This window comes from Polyodon spathula, chromosome 10, assembly GCF_017654505.1.
Source record: "Polyodon spathula isolate WHYD16114869_AA chromosome 10, ASM1765450v1, whole genome shotgun sequence".
NCBI lineage: Eukaryota > Metazoa > Chordata > Actinopteri > Acipenseriformes > Polyodontidae > Polyodon > Polyodon spathula.
In genome coordinates this window covers 358133-381409 of record NC_054543.1, presented here as the reverse complement: position 1 = coordinate 381409, position 23277 = coordinate 358133, and the positions used below count along the sequence as shown (strand labels likewise).

The 23277-nt window shown below is 45.1% G+C and overlaps 2 protein-coding genes across 3 annotated transcripts; one reads left to right on the top strand and one right to left on the bottom strand.

Moving 5' to 3' along the window:
* The first annotated feature begins 89 nt into the window (after positions 1-89).
* LOC121322018 (sideroflexin-2-like) lies at positions 90-14849 on the top strand. Of its 2 annotated transcripts, XM_041261449.1 has the most exons (13): positions 115-188; positions 4746-4902; positions 5584-5748; positions 6485-6655; positions 10379-10477; positions 10577-10652; positions 10927-11012; positions 11406-11466; positions 12837-12903; positions 13269-13318; positions 13701-13750; positions 14065-14112; positions 14379-14849. In XM_041261449.1, the coding sequence occupies exons 3-13, from the start codon at positions 5594-5596 to the stop codon at positions 14476-14478; spliced, it is 963 nt and encodes a 320-aa protein (XP_041117383.1). In that variant the 5' UTR covers positions 115-188; positions 4746-4902; positions 5584-5593; the 3' UTR covers positions 14479-14849. The 2 variants fall into 2 exon arrangements, with proteins under 2 accessions (XP_041117384.1, XP_041117383.1); XM_041261450.1 differs by lacking the exon at positions 4746-4902 and having other exon boundaries at positions 90-188.
* A 786-nt stretch (positions 14850-15635) lies between these two features.
* On the bottom strand, positions 15636-21291 carry npm3 (nucleophosmin/nucleoplasmin, 3). Its single transcript, XM_041260418.1, has 6 exons — positions 21112-21291; positions 19851-19936; positions 19581-19700; positions 19299-19392; positions 17585-17722; positions 15636-16106 (listed from the first exon to the last, which is right to left on the bottom strand). Exons 1-5 carry the CDS (start codon positions 21188-21190, stop codon positions 17613-17615), a joined length of 489 nt encoding a protein of 162 aa, XP_041116352.1. The 5' UTR covers positions 21191-21291; the 3' UTR covers positions 15636-16106; positions 17585-17612.
* Positions 21292-23277: the final 1986 nt, after the last annotated feature.

Sequence of the window (23277 nt, the reverse complement as noted above, 5' to 3'; positions counted from 1 at the left end):
AGCTCCCTCGCGTCATACAGCGAGGGCCGGGGCTACGATGCAAATTTGGGGAGCTGCCCCTTGCTTTCCATTGGTCAGGTGAGTGTCACGTGGGAAGTGAACTTGATATACTTTGTAACTGGCAGTATTTCCTTTCCCTACAGACACAGAGAAAGCGATAGCAGTTCTAATCAGAGGGGTACAGCACGGTATGTTGTTTATACGTTATTGTAATTACTTAAGGCTGCATAGAAGAGTTTAATAAAAACGAAACGCAATAATGAAAATTGAGGTGCCGAGTCCTGACTGAGGAGGAGGATTACAAAAAAAAAAGTTTTACAGAACTCGTGTCACTTTGAGAACTTTGGTCTAACTCTCTTGGAGAGGCCCCCCAAAGGGGGGGGGGGGGGGGGGGGGGGGGGGGGGAGCAGGGCAGGGGAGAAGTAGGTGGTCGGGGGGGCAGGTGCAGGTTCTTGTAGGTGGTCGAGTTTTGCAGGTGCAGGTTCTTGTAGGTGGTCGAGTTTTGCAGGAGCAGGTTCTTGTAGGTGGTCGAGTTTTGCAGGTGCAGGTTCTTGTAGGTGGTCGAGTTTTGCAGGAGCAGGTTCTTGTAGGTGGTCGAGTTTTGCAGGTGCAGGTTCTTGTAGGTGGTCGAGTTTTGCAGGAGCAGGTTCTTGTAGGTGGTCGAGTTTTGCAGGAGCAGGTTCTTGTAGGTGGTCGAGTTTTGCAGGTGCAGGTTCTTGTAGGTGGTCGAGTTTTGCAGGTGCAGGTTCTTGTAGGTGGTCGAGTTTTGCAGGTGCAGGTTCTTGTAGGTGGTCGAGTTTTGCAGGTGCAGGTTCTTGTAGGTGGTCGAGTTTTGCAGGTGCAGGTTCTTGTAGGTGGTCGAGTTTTGCAGGTGCAGGTTCTTGTAGGTGGTCGAGTTTTGCAGGTGCAGGTTCTTGTAGGTGGTCGAGTTTTGCAGGTGCAGGTTCTTGTAGGTGGTCGAGTTTTGCAGGTGCAGGTTCTTGTAGGTGGTCGAGTTTTGCAGGTGCAGGTTCTTGTAGGTGGTCGAGTTTTGCAGGTGCAGGTTCTTGTAGGTGGTCGAGTTTTGCAGGTGCAGGTTCTTGTAGGTGGTCGAGTTTTGCAGGTGCAGGTTCTTGTAGGTGGTCGAGTTTTGCAGGTGCAGGTTCTTGTAGGTGGTCGAGTTTTGCAGGTGGAGGTTCTTGTAGGTGGTCGAGTTTTGCAGGTGCAGGTTCTTGTAGGTGGTCGAGTTTTGCAGGTGCAGGTTCTTGTAGGTGGTCGAGTTTTGCAGGAGCAGGTTCTTGTAGGTGGTCGAGTTTTGCAGGTGCAGGTTCTTGTAGGTGGTCGAGTTTTGCAGGTGCAGGTTCTTGTAGGTGGTCGAGTTTTGCAGGTGCAGGTTCTTGTAGGTGGTCGAGTTTTGCAGGTGCAGGTTCTTGTAGGTGGTCGAGTTTTGCAGGTGGAGGTTCTTGTAGGTGGTCGAGTTTTGCAGGTGCAGGTTCTTGTAGGTGGTCGAGTTTTGCAGGGGGAGGTTCTTGTAGGTGGTCGAGTTTTGCAGGAGCAGGTTCTTGTAAGTGGTCGAGTTTTGCAGGTGCAGGTTCTTGTAGGTGGTCGAGTTTTGCAGGAGCAGGTTCTTGTAGGTGGTCGAGTTTTGCAGGAGCAGGTTCTTGTAGGTGGTCGAGTTTTGCAGGTGCAGGTTCTTGTAGGTGGTCGAGTTTTGCAGGTGCAGGTTCTTGTAGGTGGTCGAGTTTTGCAGGTGGAGGTTCTTGTAGGTGGTCGAGTTTTGCAGGAGCAGGTTCTTGTAGGTGGTCGAGTTTTGCAGGAGCAGGTTCTTGTAGGTGGTCGAGTTTTGCAGGAGGAGGTTCGTGTAGGTGGTCGAGTTTTGCAGGAGCAGGTTCTTGTAGGTGGTCGAGTTTTGCAGGTGCAGGTTCTTGTAGGTGGTCGAGTTTTGCAGGAGCAGGTTCTTGTAGGTGGTCGAGTTTTGCAGGAGCAGGTTCTTGTAGGTGGTCGAGTTTTGCAGGTGCAGGTTCTTGTAGGTGGTAGAGTTTTGCAGGAGCAGGTTCTTGTAGGTGGTCGAGTTTTGCAGGTGCAGGTTCTTGTAGGTGGTAGAGTTTTGCAGGAGCAGGTTCTTGTAGGTGGTCGAGTTTTGCAGGTGCAGGTTCTTGTAGGTGGTAGAGTTTTGCAGGAGCAGGTTCTTGTAGGTGGTCGAGTTTTGCAGGTGCAGGTTCTTGTAGGTGGTAGAGTTTTGCAGGAGCAGGTTCTTGTAAGTGGTCGAGTTTTGCAGGTGCAGGTTCTTGTAGGTGGTCGAGTTTTGCAGGAGCAGGTTCTTGTAGGTGGTCGAGTTTTGCAGGTGCAGGTTCTTGTAGGTGGTCGAGTTTTGCAGGAGCAGGTTCTTGTAGGTGGTCGAGTTTTGCAGGTGCAGGTTCTTGTAGGTGGTCGAGTTTTGCAGGAGGAGGTTCTTGTAGGTGGTCGAGTTTTGCAGGAGGAGGTTCTTGTAGGTGGTCGAGTTTTGCAGGAGCAGGTTCTTGTAGGTGGTCGAGTTTTGCAGGAGGTGCAGGTTCTTGTAGGTGGTCGAGTTTTGCAGGAGCAGGTTCTTGTAGGTGGTCGAGTTTTGCAGGAGCAGGTTCTTGTAGGTGGTCGAGTTTTGCAGGTGCAGGTTCTTGTAGGTGGTCGAGTTTTGCAGGAGCAGGTTCTTGTAGGTGGTCGAGTTTTGCAGGAGCAGGTTCTTGTAGGTGGTCGAGTTTTGCAGGTGCAGGTTCTTGTAGGTGGTCGAGTTTTGCAGGAGCAGGTTCTTGTAGGTGGTCGAGTTTTGCAGGAGCAGGTTCTTGTAGGTGGTCGAGTTTTGCAGGTGCAGGTTCTTGTAGGTGGTCGAGTTTTGCAGGAGCAGGTTCTTGTAGGTGGTCGAGTTTTGCAGGTGCAGGTTCTTGTAGGTGGTCGAGTTTTGCAGGTGCAGGTTCTTGTAGGTGGTCGAGTTTTGCAGGAGCAGGTTCTTGTAGGTGGTCGAGTTTTGCAGGAGCAGGTTCTTGTAGGTGGTCGAGTTTTGCAGGTGCAGGTTCTTGTAGGTGGTCGAGTTTTGCAGGAGCAGGTTCTTGTAGGTGGTCGAGTTTTGCAGGTGCAGGTTCTTGTAGGTGGTCGAGTTTTGCAGGAGCAGGTTCTTGTAGGTGGTCGAGTTTTGCAGGTGCAGGTTCTTGTAGGTGGTCGAGTTTTGCAGGAGCAGGTTCTTGTAGGTGGTCGAGTTTTGCAGGAGCAGGTTCTTGTAGGTGGTCGAGTTTTGCAGGTGCAGGTTCTTGTAGGTGGTAGAGTTTTGCAGGAGCAGGTTCTTGTAGGTGGTCGAGTTTTGCAGGAGGTGCAGGTTCTTGTAGGTGGTCAGGTTCTTGTAGGTGGTCGAGTTTTGCAGGTGCAGGTTCTTGTAGGTGGTCGAGTTTTGCAGGAGCAGGTTCTTGTAGGTGGTCGAGTTTTGCAGGTGCAGGTTCTTGTAGGTGGTCGAGTTTTGCAGGAGCAGGTTCTTGTAGGTGGTCGAGTTTTGCAGGTGCAGGTTCTTGTAGGTGGTCGAGTTTTGCAGGAGCAGGTTCTTGTAGGTGGTCGAGTTTTGCAGGAGCAGGTTCTTGTAGGTGGTCGAGTTTTGCAGGAGCAGGTTCTTGTAGGTGGTCGAGTTTTGCAGGTGCAGGTTCTTGTAGGTGGTCGAGTTTTGCAGGAGCAGGTTCTTGTAGGTGGTCGAGTTTTGCAGGAGCAGGTTCTTGTAGGTGGTCGAGTTTTGCAGGAGCAGGTTCTTGTAGGTGGTCGAGTTTTGCAGGAGCAGGTTCTTGTAGGTGGTCGAGTTTTGCAGGAGCAGGTTCTTGTAGGTGGTCGAGTTTTGCAGGTGCAGGTTCTTGTAGGTGGTCGAGTTTTGCAGGAGCAGGTTCTTGTAGGTGGTCAAGTTTTGCAGGTGCAGGTTCTTGAAGGTGGTCAGTTTTGCAGGTGCAGGTTCTTGTAGGTGGTCGAGTTTTGCAGGTGCAGGTTCTTGTAGGTGGTCGAGTTTTGCAGGAGGAGGTTCTTGTAGGTGGTCGAGTTTTGCAGGAGGAGGTTCTTGTAGGTGGTCGAGTTTTGCAGGAGGAGGTTCTTGTAGTGGTCGAGTTTTGCAGGAGCAGGTTCTTGTAGGTGGTCGAGTTTTGCAGGAGCAGGTTCTTGTAGGTGGTCGAGTTTTGCAGGTGCAGGTTCTTGTAGGTGGTCGAGTTTTGCAGGAGCAGGTTCTTGTAGGTGGTCGAGTTTTGCAGGAGCAGGTTCTTGTAGGTGGTCGAGTTTTGCAGGAGCAGGTTCTTGTAGGTGGTCGAGTTTTGCAGGAGCAGGTTCTTGTAGGTGGTCGAGTGTTTGCTGCCGCGCTATTTAGAGACGGTACTGCATGTAGCTGTGTTCATCTCAAAGATTCTTTTACACACGGATACAGCAAGCAGAGGTAATGCATATATATATACAGTGTTTACCTCATCAGTGACACAGTGCGTCGAGATGATAAGCTCGCTTTCTAATCACCCTGTACATGCAATGGAAAGTCAGCCCTTCTGTTGGCAAAATATCCTGGGATAAAGCATGAAGATGTCTCCTGGACATCTGTCATTGCCCAGGCTGTGCTTCTTGCTGATCTGCTAATAAGTGAAGCGCTTTGTGAAGTCTTGCTGTCTTTGGGCGTGTGTACTTGCTATGTTAATGTCTGGCTGCTGCACTGCAGGCCTGTGTCTTTGTTTGCCCTTTTGCTTATCACCACTTTCTGTAACAGCATGTCTCTCATGGTACAGTGGCTTCATCGGAGCTGTTGTTGAAAGGCACGACTGTGACGCGTGATGCGATGTGAGGAGGCTGGGAAGCGCAATGGATAGAACAGAGGAGGACAGAGTGCACCACGTTACAACTTAAAAACAACTCAAAATGAGCTCAGGAAACCCACAAGAAATGGTTATTGTTATAAATGGCTTTCAGAAAGACCCCCAGATTCACCTTTAATAAAAACAGCTGTAAATGCACGTGAAATACAGGCTTCTGGCCCTTAGATGAACGTGGTTTCTTTAAGGCTTATCCTCAAGCCTGTTCTATTAATAATAGTTTGTTGAAATAGGAACAAGTTGAGCCTTGCTCATGTTGCGGTTGAGGATATGCTGCAGTTTGATCTGTGTTGTTATCTGCATTGGAAACTGCACAGGGATTAATGTTTAACCTGACAGGAGAAAATTAACCAGACATCAGCATGTGCTCACAGCACATTACCTTCGAATCCAGATATTCTTCTCAAACTAGACACGTCTCTTTGTAATTAAAACAGCTTGAGTCTGACCATTTACATTCAGGGCCTGTTACGTTATATATATATATGATATATATTATATATAATATATATGTATATATTATATATATATATATATTATATTAATATATAAACACCACATCAATATATATATACATACATACACACACCACACATTGGCTGATCAAGCTCATAGTAAAACCTGGAATGGGTTAAGCAGCCTTGCAATAGGAGCCTTATTGCCATCCCTGGGGATGCTGTCACACTTGTTGAGGGCTAAGGCTGTTCCTTAGCCAATCCCAGTGCCAGATTCTCTGTTTTCTCTGCCTAACCAGGACTGGCAGGATGGACATGAGTAAGTTTGACATTGACGCCCCGCGCTGGGACCAGTCCACCTTCATGGGGCGTCTCCGACACTTCTTCAACATCACTGACCCGCGCACTGCACTGCTGTCGGATTCAGAGCTCGACCAGGCCAAGAGGCTTGTGGGAAGCTGCAGGTGTGCACTGTCTCTCACAGTCTCTCTCTCTCTCTCTCTCTCTCTCTTGCTCTTTCTCTCGCTGTCTGCCTGTCTCTCTGTCCTGCACTGTATGTAGTTCTCTTCTTGGAGTGTGTCTCTATTAAAATCAGCAGCAATGCGTCCAGATGTTAAAACTGCTCAGCGCTGAACCCCTTCCTAGGGTAACCATGAAATAAAGACAGTAGCAGAGCATTCGGCAGTAATAAGGGTGAGCAGCTCAGAGCAGATTTAGCAGAGCTTTGATTGCTCACATTACTGGCACCTGACCATGACAGGACCACATTTCCACAAGGCACTTACACTTCACCCCTGTGCTCCCTTATTTTGTAATATTGCTTCCAGTGGAGTCTAGTAAAGAGTTCTCAGGTTAGAGCAGTGCTTCTCTGCCCTGGTCCTCAAGGACCCCTGTGTCTTCTGGGTTTCATTCCAACTGAGCTCTCAATCATTAAACTAAACCCTTCATTGAACTGACAAGTAGCTTAATGAGGCCTTTTTAATTGTTCTCAGCTCCTAAAAAGTTACAGATTTCGAGTTAATTCTATCATTTCATAGTTAAGCTGAAATTCGCCCAACTGTTTAAGAGCAGAAAACAATTAAAAAGAGCTCATTAAGCTAATTGTCATTTCAGTGAAGGGTTTAGTTTAGTAATTGAGAACTCTGGTGGATTGAATCTGACCGGGCCCCACGATGCTGCTGCTGTGTTTCTGTCCCTCAGAGCAGGCAGTGTGCCTCCAGGCACCACCGAGGAGCAGCTCCACTACGCAAAGAAGCTGTTCGATTCGGCCTTCCACCCGGATACTGGCGAGCGCATGAATCTCATCGGCAGGATGTCCTTCCAGGTGCCCGGGGGTATGGCCATCACCGGCTTCATGCTGCAGTTCTACAGGTGAGTCCCCCGGGTGTGTCATTGATCTCCCAATGCAAAGAGACACACTAATTAGAGTCGGGTCAGTTCCTTTAAAATCAGCTCCTGCTTTCCAGTTCTATTGAAGGAATTGGAATTCATATTTTAGAGACATATTGACTGTTTAACTGCTTTCATTTGAAGCCAGTTTAATTGAAGTCATGGGTGGCCACTGTGAGTTCATTTGAACAGAATCCTGCTTGTTGTAATTGTGATCACTGTTGTAACTGATTAGAAGGGAATTGGAATTGGAATTTGGAAATGTAATGGAAGTAATTGCAGAGCATCATGAAGTACCCCTCCTTGCAAGCACGTTTTCTGTGTATATTACCCTATGTCTGAAACAAATAAGACATGCCAGGGTACGGAAGAGTACCCTCCTGTTTTGTCAGCTACAGTAGGGTTCAGTAGACTCAGCCCTCGTGTTTTGTTAGGTACAGTGAGGGTTTGCAGACTCGTGTTTTGTTAGGTACAGTAAGGGTTTTCAGACTCTCGTGTTTTGTAAGATACAGTGAGGGTTTGCAGACTCTCATGTTTTGTAAGGTACAGTGAGGGTTTGCAGACTCTCGTGTTTTGTAAGGTACAGTGAGGGTTTGCAGACTCATGTTTTGTAAGGTACAGTGAGGGTTTGCAGACTCTCATGTTTTGTAAGGTACAGTGAGGGTTTGCAGACTCTCGTGTTTTGTAAGGTACAGTGAGGGTTTGCAGACTCTCATGTTTTGTAAGGTACAGTGAGGGTTTGCAGACTCTCATGTTTTGTAAGGTACAGTGAGGGTTTGCAGACTCTCGTGTTTTGTAAGGTACAGTGAGGGTTTGCAGACTCATGTTTTGTAAGGTACAGTGAGGGTTTGCAGACTCTCGTGTTTTGTAAGGTACAGTGAGGGTTTGCAGACTCTCGTGTTTTGTTAGGTACAGTGAGGGTTTGCAGACTCTCGTGTTTTGTAAGGTACAGTGAGGGTTTGCAGACTCTCATGTTTTGTAAGGTACAGTGAGGGTTTGCAGACTCTCGTGTTTTGTAAGGTACAGTGAGGGTTTGCAGACTCATGTTTTGTAAGGTACAGTGAGGGTTTGCAGACTCTCGTGTTTTGTAAGGTACAGTGAGGGTTTGCAGACTCATGTTTTGTAAGGTACAGTGAGGGTTTGCAGACTCTCGTGTTTTGTAAGGTACAGTGAGGGTTTGCAGACTCTTGTGTTTTGTAAGGTACAGTGAGGGTTTGCAGACTCTCGTGTTTTGTAAGGTACAGTGAGGGTTTGCAGACTCTCGTGTTTTGTAAGGTACAGTGAGGGTTTGCAGACTCATGTTTTGTAAGGTACAGTGAGGGTTTGCAGACTCTCATGTTTTGTAAGGTACAGTGAGGGTTTGCAGACTCTCATGTTTTGTAAGGTACAGTGAGGGTTTGCAGACTCATGTTTTGTAAGGTACAGTGAGGGTTTGCAGACTCTCATGTTTTGTTAGGTACAGTGAGGGTTTGCAGACTCTCTTGTTTTGTAAGGTACAGTGAGGGTTTGCAGACTCTCATGTTTTGTAAGGTACAGTAAGGGTTTGCAGACTCTCATGTTTTGTAAGGTACAGTGAGGGTTTGCAGACTCTCTTGTTTTGTAAGGTACAGTGAGGGTTTGCAGACTCTCGTGTTTTGTAAGGTACAGTGAGGGTTTGCAGACTCTCGTGTTTTGTAAGGTACAGTGAGGGTTTGCAGACTCTCATGTTTTGTAAGGTACAGTGAGGGTTTGCAGACTCTCATGTTTTGTAAGGTACAGTGAGGGTTTGCAGACTCTCGTGTTTTGTAAGGTACAGTGAGGGTTTGCAGACTCTCGTGTTTTGTAAGGTACAGTGAGGGTTTGCAGACTCTCATGTTTTGTAAGGTACAGTGAGGGTTTGCAGACTCTCATGTTTTGTAAGGTACAGTGAGGGTTTGCAGACTCTCATGTTTTGTAAGGTACAGTGAGGGTTTGCAGACTCTCATGTTTTGTAAGGTACAGTGAGGGTTTGCAGACTCTCATGTTTTGTAAGGTACAGTGAGGGTTTGCAGACTCTCATGTTTTGTAAGGTACAGTGAGGGTTTGCAGACTCTCATGTTTTGTAAGGTACAGTGAGGGTTTGCAGACTCTCATGTTTTGTAAGGTACAGTGAGGGTTTGCAGACTCTCTTGTTGTGGAAGATACACTGAGGGTTTGCAGACTCTCATGTTTTGTCAGGTACAGTGAGGGTTTGCAGACTCTCGTGTTTTGTAAGGTACAGTGAGGGTTTGCAGACTCTCGTGTTTTGTAAGGTACAGTGAGGGTTTGCAGACTCTCGTGTTTTGTAAGGTACAGTGAGGGTTTGCAGACTCTCGTGTTTTGTAAGGTACAGTGAGGGTTTGCAGACTCTCGTGTTTTGTAAGGTACAGTGAGGGTTTGCAGACTCTCATGTTTTGTAAGGTACAGTGAGGGTTTGCAGACTCTCGTGTTTTGTAAGGTACAGTGAGGGTTTGCAGACTCTCATGTTTTGTAAGGTACAGTGAGGGTTTGCAGACTCTCATGTTTTGTAAGGTACAGTGAGGGTTTGCAGACTCTCGTGTTTTGTAAGGTACAGTGAGGGTTTGCAGACTCTCGTGTTTTGTAAGGTACAGTGAGGGTTTGCAGACTCATGTTTTGTAAGGTACAGTGAGGGTTTGCAGACTCTCATGTTTTGTAAGGTACAGTGAGGGTTTGCAGACTCTCGTGTTTTGTAAGGTACAGTGAGGGTTTGCAGACTCTCGTGTTTTGTAAGGTACAGTGAGGGTTTGCAGACTCGTGTTTTGTAAGGTACAGTGAGGGTTTGCAGACTCTCGTGTTTTGTAAGGTACAGTGAGGGTTTGCAGACTCTCGTGTTTTGTAAGGTACAGTGAGGGTTTGCAGACTCTCGTGTTTTGTAAGGTACAGTGAGGGTTTGCAGACTCTCGTGTTTTGTAAGGTACAGTGAGGGTTTGCAGACTCTCTTGTTTTGTAAGGTACAGTGAGGGTTTGCAGACTCTCGTGTTTTGTAAGGTACAGTGAGGGTTTGCAGACTCTCGTGTTTTGTAAGGTACAGTGAGGGTTTGCAGACTCTCATGTTTTGTAAGGTACAGTAAGGGTTTGCAGACTCTCATGTTTTGTAAGGTACAGTGAGGGTTTGCAGACTCTCATGTTTTGTAAGGTACAGTGAGGGTTTGCAGACTCGTGTTTTGTAAGGTACAGTGAGGGTTTGCAGACTCTCGTGTTTTGTAAGGTACAGTGAGGGTTTGCAGACTCATGTTTTGTAAGGTACAGTGAGGGTTTGCAGACTCTCATGTTTTGTAAGGTACAGTGAGGGTTTGCAGACTCTCATGTTTTGTAAGGTACAGTGAGGGTTTGCAGACTCTCATGTTTTGTAAGGTACAGTGAGGGTTTGCAGACTCTCATGTTTTGTTAGGTACAGTGAGGGTTTGCAGACTCTCATGTTTTGTAAGGTACAGTGAGGGTTTGCAGACTCTCATGTTTTGTAAGGTACAGTGAGGGTTTGCAGACTCTTGTGTTTTGTAAGGTACAGTGAGGGTTTGCAGACTCTCGTGTTTTGTTAGGTACAGTGAGGGTTTGCAGACTCTTGTGTTTTGTTAGGTACAGTGAGGGTTTGCAGACTCATGTTTTGTAAGGTACAGTGAGGGTTTGCAGACTCTCATGTTTTGTAAGGTACAGTGAGGGTTTGCCTCTCTCTCCTCCTATCTCTAGAACGGTGCCAGCAGTGGTGTTCTGGCAGTGGGTCAACCAGTCGTTTAATGCCTTGGTGAATTACACTAATAGAAACGCAGCCTCGCCCATCACACCAAAGTGAGTAGTAGACTCTTCTTACCAAATGAACAATCTTCCTTTCTTTGTGTCTGTGTAGACTAATGCCACCCTATGTCTCGCTCTCTCTCTCTCTCTCAGGCAGATTGGAGTGGCTTATGTGACTGCCACCACCACTGCCCTGGCTACAGCTGTGGGGCTGAACCTTTACACCAAGGCAAGCCAATCCAGTCCAGTGCGGGCTGTCACTGCACACAAATACACCCAATCTCTGCCTATCAGAGGTCACGGATGTCAACTAATAGGTTTCATTCCGAGTTACAGTGACTCCCATCTGGGCCTCCACTTAACCCAGGGGCAGCACTCAAAGACTCCAATTTACATGTAGTTTCAGCCAGCACGGTTTTTACTGCATGCTTAACCTGCGGTTGAATGTACTGCAGATGTATCTCATTACTCTTCTTATCTATACTGTGTTTGTGTCTCTGCAGAAAGCGCCTCCTTTAGTAGCCCGCTGGGTTCCATTCGCTGCCGTGGCAACGGCTAACTGTGTGAACATTCCCATGATGCGACAGCAGTAAGTAGTGTTGCTCTGGGCTTCCAGTGAAGGGTGTGACAATCTAGAATGTGTACAGCTGCCATCATTAAAGACACGGCTTTGAGGCAACACTGTCTCTAGTAACTTGACTTTCAAAACATTAAACTGCAGTGAGCAATATACACAATGTGTTAATAAGATTCCTGCAGCTTTAGGGCATCAGTATCCTTCGGTTAACTATCCAGGTCGCTCCTCAATAGAGGTATTTCAGAATAACAAAATTATTAGAAATGACAAGGTAATCCAGCAGCAGGGTTTTAAAAACTACAACATTAAGACAGGCCTTCCACATTCCCCTTTGAGACAGTGATACAGAGTTCTCATCTGGAGGTTGTGCTGAGCCCTTCTGCATGTCTCCTTCTCTCCACACAGAGAGATACTCAATGGCATCGCGGTTGTGGATGAAAACGACAACAAGTTAGGCTACTCCCGGGTAAGTAAGAGAATGAATCTGCACAGGTGTCACTCCCGGGTAAGAGAGTGAATCTGCACAGGTGTCAGTCCCGGGTAAGAGAGTGAATCTGCACAGGTGTCAGTCCCGGGTAAGAGAGTGAATCTGCACAGGTGTCAGTCCCGGGTAAGAGAGTGAATCTGCACAGGTGTCACTCCCGGGTAAGAGAGTGAATCTGCACAGGTGTCAGTCCCGGGTAAGAGAGTGAATCTGCACAGGTGTCACTCCCGGGTAAGAGAGTGAATCTGCACAGGTGTCACTCCCGGGTAAGAGAGTGAATCTGCACAGGTGTCACTCCCGGGTAAGAGAGTGAATCTGCACAGGTGTCAGTCCCGGGTAAGAGAGTGAATCTGCACAGGTGTCAGTCCCGGGTAAGAGAATGAATCTGCACAGGTGTCACTCCCGGGTAAGAGAGTGAATCTGCACAGGTGTCACTCCCGGGTAAGAGAGTGAATCTGCACAGGTGTCAGTCCCGGGTAAGAGAGTGAATCTGCACAGGTGTCAGTCCCGGGTAAGAGAGTGAATCTGCACAGGTGTCACTCCCGGGTAAGAGAGTGAATCTGCACAGGTGTCACTCCCGGGTAAGAGAGTGAATCTGCACAGGTGTCACTCCCGGGTAAGAGAGTGAATCTGCACAGGTGTCAGTCCCGGGTAAGAGAGTGAATCTGCACAGGTGTCAGTCCCGGGTAAGAGAGTGAATCTGCACAGGTGTCACTCCCGGGTAAGAGAGTGAATCTGCACAGGTGTCACTCCTGTCTCCTGAGCTCGTTGTGCTGTTAACTCTTTCAATGCTAATGGCAAAATAACATAATTTAATAACATAAGTTTGGGTTAGGTGTGCGATTGTGCTTACAGGTTTTCAGTGTGCCCTGGTATTAATACCCCTGTACTGGTGTTCAGAGTGCCCTGGTATTAATACCCCTGTACTGGTGTTCAGTGTGCTCTGGTATTAATACCCCTGTACTGGTGTTCAGAGTGCCCTGGTATTAATACCCCTGTACTGTTGTTCAGTGTGCCCTGGTATTAATACCCCTGTACTGCTGTTCAGTGTGCCCTGGTATTAATACCCCTGTACTGCTGTTCAGTGTGCCCTGGTATTAATACCCCTGTACTGGTGTTCAGTGTGCCCTGGTATTAATACCCCTGTACTGTTGTTCAGTGTGCCCTGGTATTAATACCCATGTACTGTTGTTCAGTGTGCCCTGGTATTAATACCCATGTACTGGTGTTCAGAGTGCCCTGGTATTAATACCCCTGTACTGGTGTTCAGTGTGCCCTGGTAATTATACCCCCGTGCTGTTCTTGCAGTGCTCCCATGGTTTCTCTCTTTTCTTCTCCTCTGTTTTGGTTAGAGAGCTGCAGTGAAGGGGATCACACAGGTTGTAGTCTCTCGGATCACCATGGCAGCCCCAGGAATGAGTGAGTATCAAACAGGATTAATCATTGAAGGAGCTGAAGCAGGCAGGCAGAGCAGTGCTGAGTATTCTGCTAACAAAGAATCCGTGACCCGTGCCTAGTCTCCAGCAGGAACACAAGAGATGTACAGTGTGCCTAATTCGCAGCCTCATTTAGGTCAGCAACGTGAAATCATCTTTAAGCAGTTTGTGTCCAAAACACCTCCCTACCAAGAAAGTAGGTTTCTTTGGTGGTTTTTTTGGGGGGATATTTATATAAACGAGATTGCTTCATTAATCAAAACAGAACAGTGCCTTTTAAAATACTCTTGAAATGGATGAATACATTTCTGGTGCTGTTCTCAAACGCCAAGCGATTTGTCTTTGCAGTTGTTCTGCCCATTTTAATGCAGAGGATTGAGAAATACCCATTCATGCAGGTAGGTGTCGTTTCTTTTTTTAAGTCCTACAGCCAGATGAAGAGCCCTGGGAATGAGGGGGAGTGGGTTGCAGGCTTCATCCGAGAGAGCCAGAGGAAGCTGTGCAGTGAGCAGCAGCCTTTTATCACAGACTGTGGGACTTCCAGTGAGGGCGGGGGTGTGCCGAACGGAGCACATTAGAATGAGTGACAGGTGGAATCACACAGAGTGTGTACAGCAGACAGAGGGAGGTTGTTTGTGAAATATGAATGAATGTGTTAGAGCAGAGAGTACAGTTTGTGTGTCAACATCATTATTAAAATCACTGTAGATATGTTCAGTCCCATTAGTGCTACACACTACCTGCTTTGGAGAGTAAGAATGCTATTCCCTCTTTTCACAGAGAATTAAGTTTCTCCACGGACCCCTGCAAGTGATGATGGTGGGGGTGTTGTAAGTATAAGTTATTATACTATTTATATATAGTTTAACCTTAAAGAATTTGACAATATGCAAAATGTGATGCATGTGACTGTTACAGGAACCCAGTAATTACACATGAACATGTGTGCTGCTTGAGACCTAATTTCTTTTCCCTTGGATTTTATGCATTCTGAACGGTTCAGAGTTCTGTTGAACTGTAATAATTTCTCAGAATCCACATTATCTGTGCCTGTAGAGTCCTAGTTACCGGGTGCTTTCAGTTCTGCTGGCCTGAGCGTTTTCATACTAATGCTATTGCATCCATTTCTCCCCGTTATTCACAGCTTGATCTGCATGGTTCCTGCAGCCTGCTCACTGTTCCCACAGAGATGGTAAGCAACAGATTTCTTTATATAGCATAGAGCAGGCAGCTGCAGTTTAAACCTGTACCCTCAGAAACTAATCGACTTTCCTTACAGGTAAGGCTGTATATTTGTTTTCACGGTTATCAGAGTTCACGATTCCCATTGTCATGTAATGTATACTTCTCTGTGAAAATTCCCATCACTTTAACTCCAGCAAGCGATTTCCTTATTGCCATTCTACCCGTTCCAGGTTAACGCCACACTTTATTCTGAATGTATTTCTTTATCCCCAGCTCCATGGCTGTCTCGCACCTAGAGCCGGGCCTGAGAGACTCCATCAGAGCGCGCTTTGGGGAGGGTGTCAGATACGTTTACTTCAACAAGGGTCTGTGACCTGGCTGTGCTCTGAGACCTGGTTCCTGGGACTCTTCAGTATTCTACTTTTCATTTTGTTTTAATGGTGCTGAACAGATGGGGTGGGGGTGCTGACTGAACAAGGACTGTTTTGGGGGGCTGGATTTCACATTGAGATCTGCATTTTAACTCAAGTTCACTGTGCCTTGAAGAGTGACGCCTTTGTAAGTGTTCTCCTTCCCTGGAGTTCAAAGTTTTCATCTCTTCTGCCCTTGAGGTGTTTCTCTAGTTAAACCCACACCATGCCCAGTTGCAAATCAGGAACTCCACTGGGGCCTAGACCTATTCTCCCACTGGAGTTCCTGTTTGGCAGTCCAATGTTACAATAAAACAGTATTCATATATTGCAAGATAGACGGACTTAACTATTTTTTTTGTTTGTTTGTTTTAAACAAAATGTATAATTGTTGATTAACCCTTTGTGGTCCTATGTCAGAGCAGGACGGACATCATCAAAAAGACGTCCATCACAGGTCTCTAGTCATTTTTTCTCTCGAAAAAGCCTTGAATACCTTTCAATGGCCGAGTGAGAATGATAGGAGCCAAAAAAAAAAAAAAAAAAAAAGGGGGGGAGGAGATCTGAGCAATACCCATAGCCCCTGCCCCACAGAGATAACATAGACCCATAACAAAAGAGATAGCTGCTTCCGCATCCAGCGCTCAGAGAATATTACAGACCTCTGCAGAGCTTTTGGAGATGTTATAGTAATAAAATAATGACTTGGATCACATTATTGAGGAGTCTGGTGATAAAACGAGTGATCAGGAGAGGATGTATCAGTACACACGACTATGAAGAGGTATGTGATAAATACAGCAAACGGGGTGGGGCAGGGCTGGAGATGCAGTACTGAGTGTCCTGCTGATATGTAGTGCCTTTTAAACCTGTTCTACTGTGAATAAAATACTTGGAACAGTGTGTGTAAAATAAACAGCGCGTGTGAAAATAAATTGGACCTGACAGGCGCTGAATAAATGGACTGCTAAGGGTTAAGTTGCTGAAAACAAATAAAATATAAAAAAGTTTGGAAAAATAAACTTTTAAATATTAGAATGAAAAAGTGTTTTTATTTATACAGTCTGTGTATATATATATATATATATATATATATATAAAAATGAATATAAAAATAAAAAATGAAAGGAGGTTGACGTATTCAAATTGAAACAAGGATGCACATATTGTATAGAAAACTCAGTGGCGTCAAGGTTACGCAGTCTCGACCGATCATCGTGAGCCACACTGATGCACTCAGAAGTGATGACTGCAGTTTCAGATGTATAGGACGCCGTCTACAACTGAGAAAAGACGGAGGACTGCTGGAACCATGCAAGCCTGCTCTTGGGGACTTCACAATTGAAAAAGAAAACGAGACAATCTGGACGCCTTTTAGCAATCAGCGATCTCTTTCCCAGTCGGACAGCATTAATACACTCTGCTCAGCAACAGTTCAACTGTGGAGAGCACGGCACACGCAGACAAAAACTAAAATAAAAAGTTGAAATTTGAAGGTTGACCATGGCGTATATTTACACAATGAACTGCATGAAAAGAACATGTTCGAATGGAGCGCCCCCACTGGTCTGGCACCCGGGAACCATGACAGCTGCAAAACAAAAGGATACAAGAATTAGGTGTGCAGTCTTCCTGGAAAACAGACAAACAGAAAACGGCTCTTGTCTGGCACTGTGATTCAATGTATTTCAATGCACGTTTCCATTCATTAGGGTTAATAAGAAACTAGCTGTACAGGACTAATGGCTCACCAAAAATCCAGAACTGTGTCCCCTACATTATTAAAGTGTACTGTATTTAACCCAGCTTGGTTTTATTTGTGATCTAGTGTCTGGACACAGTGCTGTGAAGAAATCAGTAAAGTTGCATCGGCAGTGATGAATGAGTGCATGTCAAGCCTGGCAGCAGTCGAAAGGCTCATTCTTATTTATTTTATGAAGAAGCGGAGTCACTGTGGCACAGGGACAACCCGCTTCTCTAAATGAAGCAGAGTCACTGTGGTGCAGGGACAACCCGCTTCTCTAAATGAAGCAGAGTCACTGTGCAGGGACAGACTGCTTCTCTAAATGAAGCAGAGTCACTGTGCAGGGACAGACCGCTTCTCTAAATGAAGCAGAGTCACTATGGCGCAGGGACAACCTGCTTCTCTAAATGAAGCAGAGTCACTGTGCAGGGACAGACTGCTTCTCTAAATGAAGCAGAGTCACTGTGCAGGGACAGACTGCTTCTCTAAATGAAGCAGAGTCACTGGACAGACCGCTTCTCTAAATGAAGCAGAGTCACTGTGGTGCAGGGACAACCTGCTTCTCTAAATGAAGCAGAGTCACTGTGCAGGGACAGACCGCTTCTCTAAATGAAGCAGAGTCACTGGACAGGGACAGACTGCTTCTCTAAATGAAGCAGAGTCACTGGACAGACCGCTTCTCTAAATGAAGCAGAGTCACTGTGGCACAGGGACAACCTGCTTCTCTAAATGAAGCAGAGTCACTGTGTAGGGACAGACCGCTTCTCTAAATGAAGCAGAGTCACTGTGCAGGGACAGACCGCTTCTCTAAATGAAGCAGAGTCACTGTGCAGGGACAGTCCGCTTCTCTAAATGAAGCAGAGTCACTGTGCAGGGACAGACTGCTTCTCTAAATGAAGCAGAGTCACTGTGCAGGGACAGACTGCTTCTCTAAATGAAGCAGAGTCACTGTGCAGGGACAGTCCGCTTCTCTAAATGAAGCAGAGTCACTGTGCAGGGACAGTCCGCTTCTCTTAATGCAGGAGCCGCCGATCGAGATGAGGTGGGGATTGTTTTGTTGCCAGCTTGGTCTAAAATAAGTATCACAGAGATGACAGCACCTCCCTAAGGACAGGACAATTCTTGGTGACACTATTGTATATAGATTTGTATCCTCAGAATACACTGACTATTTTAAAGCACCAGGGTACAATAGTACAACAAAACTCAGAGAAGACACATAAGTTTCACTTTTTAGTCAGACATACCCGCAAGAAAAGAGCAAGAACCAGAACTGACAGACGTACCCGCAAGAAAAGAGCAAGAACCAGAACTGACAGACGTACCCGCAAGAAGAGTCCCCAGGTCTGTCAGCTATTCTTTCCCCAGTTTCTTTTTCGCTGGCTTGATAGGAACGATCTCCTCTTCACAATCATCTTCATGCTCTTCATCCGAGAGGTCTGATTCAGCAGGATCATTGTAGGCTGCAAATCAAATAAACATGGGTTTGATGAGCATACACCCTCACATGATACCACTATACCGCTGCAGAGAAGTCAAACACAATCAATAAGGACAAGGTTTTTAAACACATTTCAGAGGCGAATTATTTATTTATTTATTTATTTTAACTAAAAGCACAATAAAAAGTGCATTAGATATATACACAGTGAGAAGTCTCTGACAGTCTTCTGATTATTAACCCTTTGCAGTCCATTTATTCTGCGCCTGTCAGGCATGTCTGGTCCAATTTATTTTCATGTGCTGTTTAAATTTTTTTTTTTTCAGAGTAAAACAGGTTTCAAAGGCATTGACTCACAACAGGACAGAATCCTGTCTTGATCACTCGTTTTATCACCAAACTCCTCAATAATGCGATCCAAGTCATTATTTTATTACTATAACATCTCAAAAAGCTCTGCAGAGGTCTGTGATATTCTCGGAGCGCTGGATGCAGAAGCAGCTCGCTCCTTTGTTCTGTCTGTGATATTCTCGGAGCGCTGGATGCAGAAGCAGCTCGCTCCTTTGTTCTGTCTGTGATATTCTCGGAGCGCTGGATGCAGAAGCAGCTCGCTCCTTTGTTCTGTCTGTGATATTCTCGGAGCGCTGGATGCAGAAGCAGCTACCTCCTTTGTTATGTCTGTGTTATTCTTTGAGCGCTGGATGCAGAAGCAGCTCGCTCCTTTGTTCTGTCTGTGATATTCTCGGAGCGCTGGATGCAGAAGCAGCTCGCTCCTTTGTTCTGTCTGTGATATTCTCGGAGCGCTGGATGCAGAAGCAGCTACGCTCCTTTGTTATGTCTGTGTTATTCTCTGAGCGCTGGATGCAGAAGCAGCTCGCTCCTTTGTTCTGTCCGTGTTATCTCTGTGGTGCCCGGGGGGGGGGGGGGGGGGCTATGAGATGCGGCCCTTTTTTTTTTCAGGGTCCGACATCGGAGTGGAAAGGGAAAATTGTAATGGCGGATGGTCTGACATAGGACAATCAATTAAGTAGATTCCTTAACTGCATCTTCCAGATCAGTTCAACACAGCCTCATTCCCTCACATTGAAACACAGTCACAACCTGAAACACACTGTAAAGACTTACCACTGAGATCACTGAAACAGTCACAACCTGAAACACTGTACAGTCTTACCACTGAGATCACTGAAACAGTCACAACCTGAAACACTGTACAGTCTTACCACTGAGATCACTGAAACACAGTCTTACCACTGAGATCATTGAAACACAGTCACAACCTGAAACACACTGTAAAGTCTTACCACTGAGATCACTGAAACAGTCACAACCTGAAACACTGTACAGTCTTACCACTGAGATCACTGAAACAGTCACAATCTGAAACACTGTACAGTCTTACCACTGAGATCACTGAAACAGTCACAACCTGAAACACTGTACAGTCTTACCACTGAGATCACTGAAACAGTCACAACCTGAAACACTGTAAAGTCTTACCACTGAGATCACTGAAACAGTCACAACCTGAAACACTGTACAGTCTTACCACTGAGATCACTGAAACAGTCACAATCTGAAACACTGTACAGTCTTACCAATCAGATGCAGCCCGCTGATGCAGACTGGTCCGGAGCCAGACTTCAGCCGGAATGTGACAGGGGCCCTCAATTGAAAGTCACCGAAACTGACCTAGAAAAAATATTTTATATATAGGTGTGTGTGTGTTTGACAGCCTTAAAAAAAAAACACAATGTCCCTAACTTTTGTTAGCTTTAATATCATGTTTACTTTATACGCCATGTCTTTTACTGCAGACCTTATCTGTGTGTGCCATTCTGCATGTGCAGCACACTTCAAGGGGTGGACACACTGCTCACCATAGGCATGCAGGAGATATGCAGGTTGGCGACTGGTACAGACACTTCCTTCCCCTGATGGTTCAAAGCTGCTACCTCCACCACATTGTTTTCATCCTTCACCCCGTCACCCAGGCACACCTGCAGAGCAGAGCAGAGCAGAGCAGAGATGTGACCAGCGGTAATACTAACTAACATGATTACACACGAAAACCTAAATGGAACAACAAACAACCCTTCAGTTAAGGGGTCTAAATGAGCTAGCAGGCTCTCTGCAGAACACAAACATACTGTTCGGAGCTCCAGACAGTGTTCTACATCTTCCTCCTCATCCACCTGGAAAGTGTAAAACGGGACTTGGGAAGACAGCTCACAACCTGTTGAAATAAAAGTGTCATTTATGAATCAAGGCCAGACCACGAGTTCCCGAAACACAGACCTCACACCTCTCATACTGGGAGTGGCTGCAGGGAATTGGAATGGGTCAGTGCAATGTTCTAGGTAAGGCAATGTCTCTACTGTGTGTAGAACCATGGTACAAGCTGATTGCATAAACACATTCTGACAAACTGGTTCACTGATGCTGCACCAGCACTGGCAGTAACCAGAACAGTAACTCTTGAAAGAAAGGGGAGGTGACTGCTGTCTATATACCAAGACATGAGGGAGTCCAAGTGGAGGGAACAGCCAATAAAATGCCCAACTAGAAAATCTATTGCATTTTGCAGTATTACTGTTCCAAAGAAACAGCTTGCTCATTAGTATTATTTCCATCAGCTATTTAAAGAGCAGACTATTGTATTTTAGTGGTATTATTTGCACTTACTGTAAACTATATTATATGAAGCTTGCATTGTTACCCTGTAAGTCGACTTGGATAAAGGCCTCTGCCAAATTAATAAATAATAACTCTGTTCTGAGATGCCAAAATATTATTAAGTGTTCTGAGGGGGTTATAACGAATCCGCAAAAGGAATCTCCAAATTTTGGTCCTGATGGATTCTGGATCAATGTAATCACCTTTCAAAACTGGGCAAAGTTAAATCATTTCTGGGAAAATGAAATGAATATAAAACAATTGTTCGATTACACAGCCAATATCGTCGGTGATCAATCAGACTAGATCCACGTGCACAGCGTTTATTGCATGTATTCTTATCGTCTTAAATATCCTTATCTAGCTAAACTTCGAGTTAAAATTGGAGTCACTCACTCGTAGACACACGAGCTAAATAAACACCAGTGCGAACACTGAAAGCAGGTTGGGGTTGTGATGCACAGTACACTGCGTTCGGTGGATTGTACAGCGAAGAAGCACGACGAGTGCGTACTAGTGACTATAGCAATAGCATACTCGTTTAAACACAGGCTGTTATTCTGAACGAACGCAAATCATTGAGATTGTATATATCATTTCCAGTCATTGCACCAACCACTTTGTGCGGGTTGTTTCAGAGTGGCTGCAGCACAGCTTCAGCCTGGTTGTCTCGTCCAGGACACACTGCCACCACGTGTGTGCCTCTAGCCATCAAACCACAAGAATAACACTCACCAAAGCAAAAGCTTTCTAGTCGCGTAGGGCCGCTAACGCCGCATTCACTATCAGTACATCCTTCTGCCAAACAGGCCATTTTATACGCGTCGTTAATAATAAGTTACTAGAACGAGAAGAGTTTTTCAAAACGTTTTACAGTTCAGCTGAATGCTTGAGCACAACCCGGCGCAGACTAAACGTCATCAGATTGCGAAAAAGGGAGTGTTGCCAAATGACACTACTCGCAAGACGCGGGATACTGTAAGGGACCGTCACCAAATTCAGTTTAAAAATGAAAATACAATTGTTAATCTGTTTATTTAATAAAATGCTTATTAATTGTAACTATAGGCCCAGGACTGCACGAGCCCTAAATCAATACCAATATTTTGAGAATATGACTGAGTAGACGTTATTGTATTTTTGTTAACATTACAAAACACTTTTTGCAATGGAGCACCTTTTCAACCCACACGCCAGACACAGTACCAGTAGTCGCATCTATGGCTTGTTGGTTGAAATGACTTTTTTTAAAAAAAATTTTAAATTGAATTGATGTGGTTTATTGTAATGAATTTGCCTGATTAGACTCAAAGACGAGTTGATTTTTGTAAGCCTGACTTCTATTATATGTAAACTTATGAAAACTATGATAAAATCCAAAATGGAAAATTACCTATATGGTAACAGTGTCCTGGGAGACAGACAACATGGTTTTAGGAAAGGGAGATCGTGTCTAACTAATCTGCTTGATTTTCCTGAGGACGCAACATCAACAATGGATAATTGCAAAGCATATGATATGGTTTATTTAGGGTTTCCAGAAAGCTTTTGACAAAGTCCTGCTTAAAAGATTAATTCTCAAACTGAACGCAGTAGGCATTCAAATAAATCCACATGGATTAGGGAATGGTTAACATGTAGAAAACTGACAAATTCTCAAACTGAACGCAGTAGGGATTCATGGAAATGCATGTACATGGATTAAGGAGTGGTTAACATGTAGAAAACAGAAAGTACTGATCAGAGAAGAAACATCAGAATGGAGTGTGGTAACCAGTGGAGTACATAGGGATCAGTATTAGGTCATCTGCTATTCCTAATCTACATTAATGATTTAGATTCTGGTATAGTAAGCAAACTTGTTAAATTTGCAGACAACACAAAAATAGGAGGCGTGCCAAACACTGTTGCAGCAGCAAAGGTCATTCAAAATGATCTAGACAAGATTCAGAACTGGGCAGACACATGGCAAATGACCTTTAATAGAGAAACATGTAAGATGCTGCATGTAGGCAATAAAAATGTGCATTAAAAATATTATTGGGGAGATACTGAAATTGAAGAGGCAATCTCTGAAAAAGACCTAGGAGTTTATGTTGACTCAGAAATGTCTTAATCTAGACAATGTGGGGAAGTTATAAAAAAAAAAGGCCAACAAGATGCTCGAATATATTGTGAAAAGTGTTGAATTTAAAATCAAGGAAAGTAATGTTAAAACTTTACAATACATTAGTAAGACCTCATCTAGAATATTGTGTTCAGTTTTGGTCACCTCGTTACAAAAAGGATATTGCGGCTCTAGAAAGAGTGCAAAGAAGAGCGACAAGAATTATTCCGGGTTTAAAAGGCATGTTACATGCAGACAGGCTAAAATAATTTAATTTATTTAGTCTTGAATAAAGAAGACTACGTGGCAATCTGATTCAAGCATTCAAAATCCTAAAAGGTACTGACAATGTCGACCCAGAGGACTTTTTCAACCTGAAAAAAGAAACAAGGCCCAGGGGTCACAAATGGAGATTAGACAAAAGGGGCATTCAGAACAGAAAATCACTTTTTCACACAGAGAATTGTGGGAGTCTGAAACCAACTCCCCAGTAATGTTGTTGAAGCTGACACCCTGGGATCCTTCAAGAAGCTGCTTGATGAGATTCTGGGATCAATAAGCTAGTAACAACCAAACAAGATGGGCCGAATGGTCTCCTCTCGTTTGTAATCTTTCTTATGTTCTTAAGACTCTGCAAACATTTAAAATAGGTGTGGGTTACCGCAGACAGAGACTCTGATTCGAGGACCATCAGTAGTGCCATGTAGAGAATCTTAATGCCTATTCAATGACATGGTACAGAAAGACTTTCGATTTCCTCATGGAAAAGAGATTGCTTCATCGGTGCACATGCT

Excerpts from the sequence above, each read along its gene's own strand:
- LOC121322018 (XM_041261450.1), top strand. The coding sequence starts at position 5,594 with ATGGACATGAGTAAGTTTGACATTGACGCCCCGCGCTGGGACCAGTCC. Across the intron at positions 12,904-13,268 it reads CATGGCAGCCCCAGGAATGA|TTGTTCTGCCCATTTTAATG; the intron begins GTGAGTATCAAA and ends TTGTCTTTGCAG. Across the intron at positions 13,751-14,064 it reads GTGATGATGGTGGGGGTGTT|CTTGATCTGCATGGTTCCTG; the intron begins GTAAGTATAAGT and ends CGTTATTCACAG.
- npm3 (XM_041260418.1), bottom strand. The coding sequence starts at position 21,190 with ATGGCCTGTTTGGCAGAAGGATGTACTGATAGTGAATGCGGCGTTAGC. Across the intron at positions 19,393-19,580 it reads ATATCTCCTGCATGCCTATG|GTCAGTTTCGGTGACTTTCA; the intron begins GTGAGCAGTGTG and ends TATTTTTTCTAG. Across the intron at positions 17,723-19,298 it reads CAGCGGGCTGCATCTGATTG|CCTACAATGATCCTGCTGAA; the intron begins GTAAGACTGTAC and ends TTTGATTTGCAG.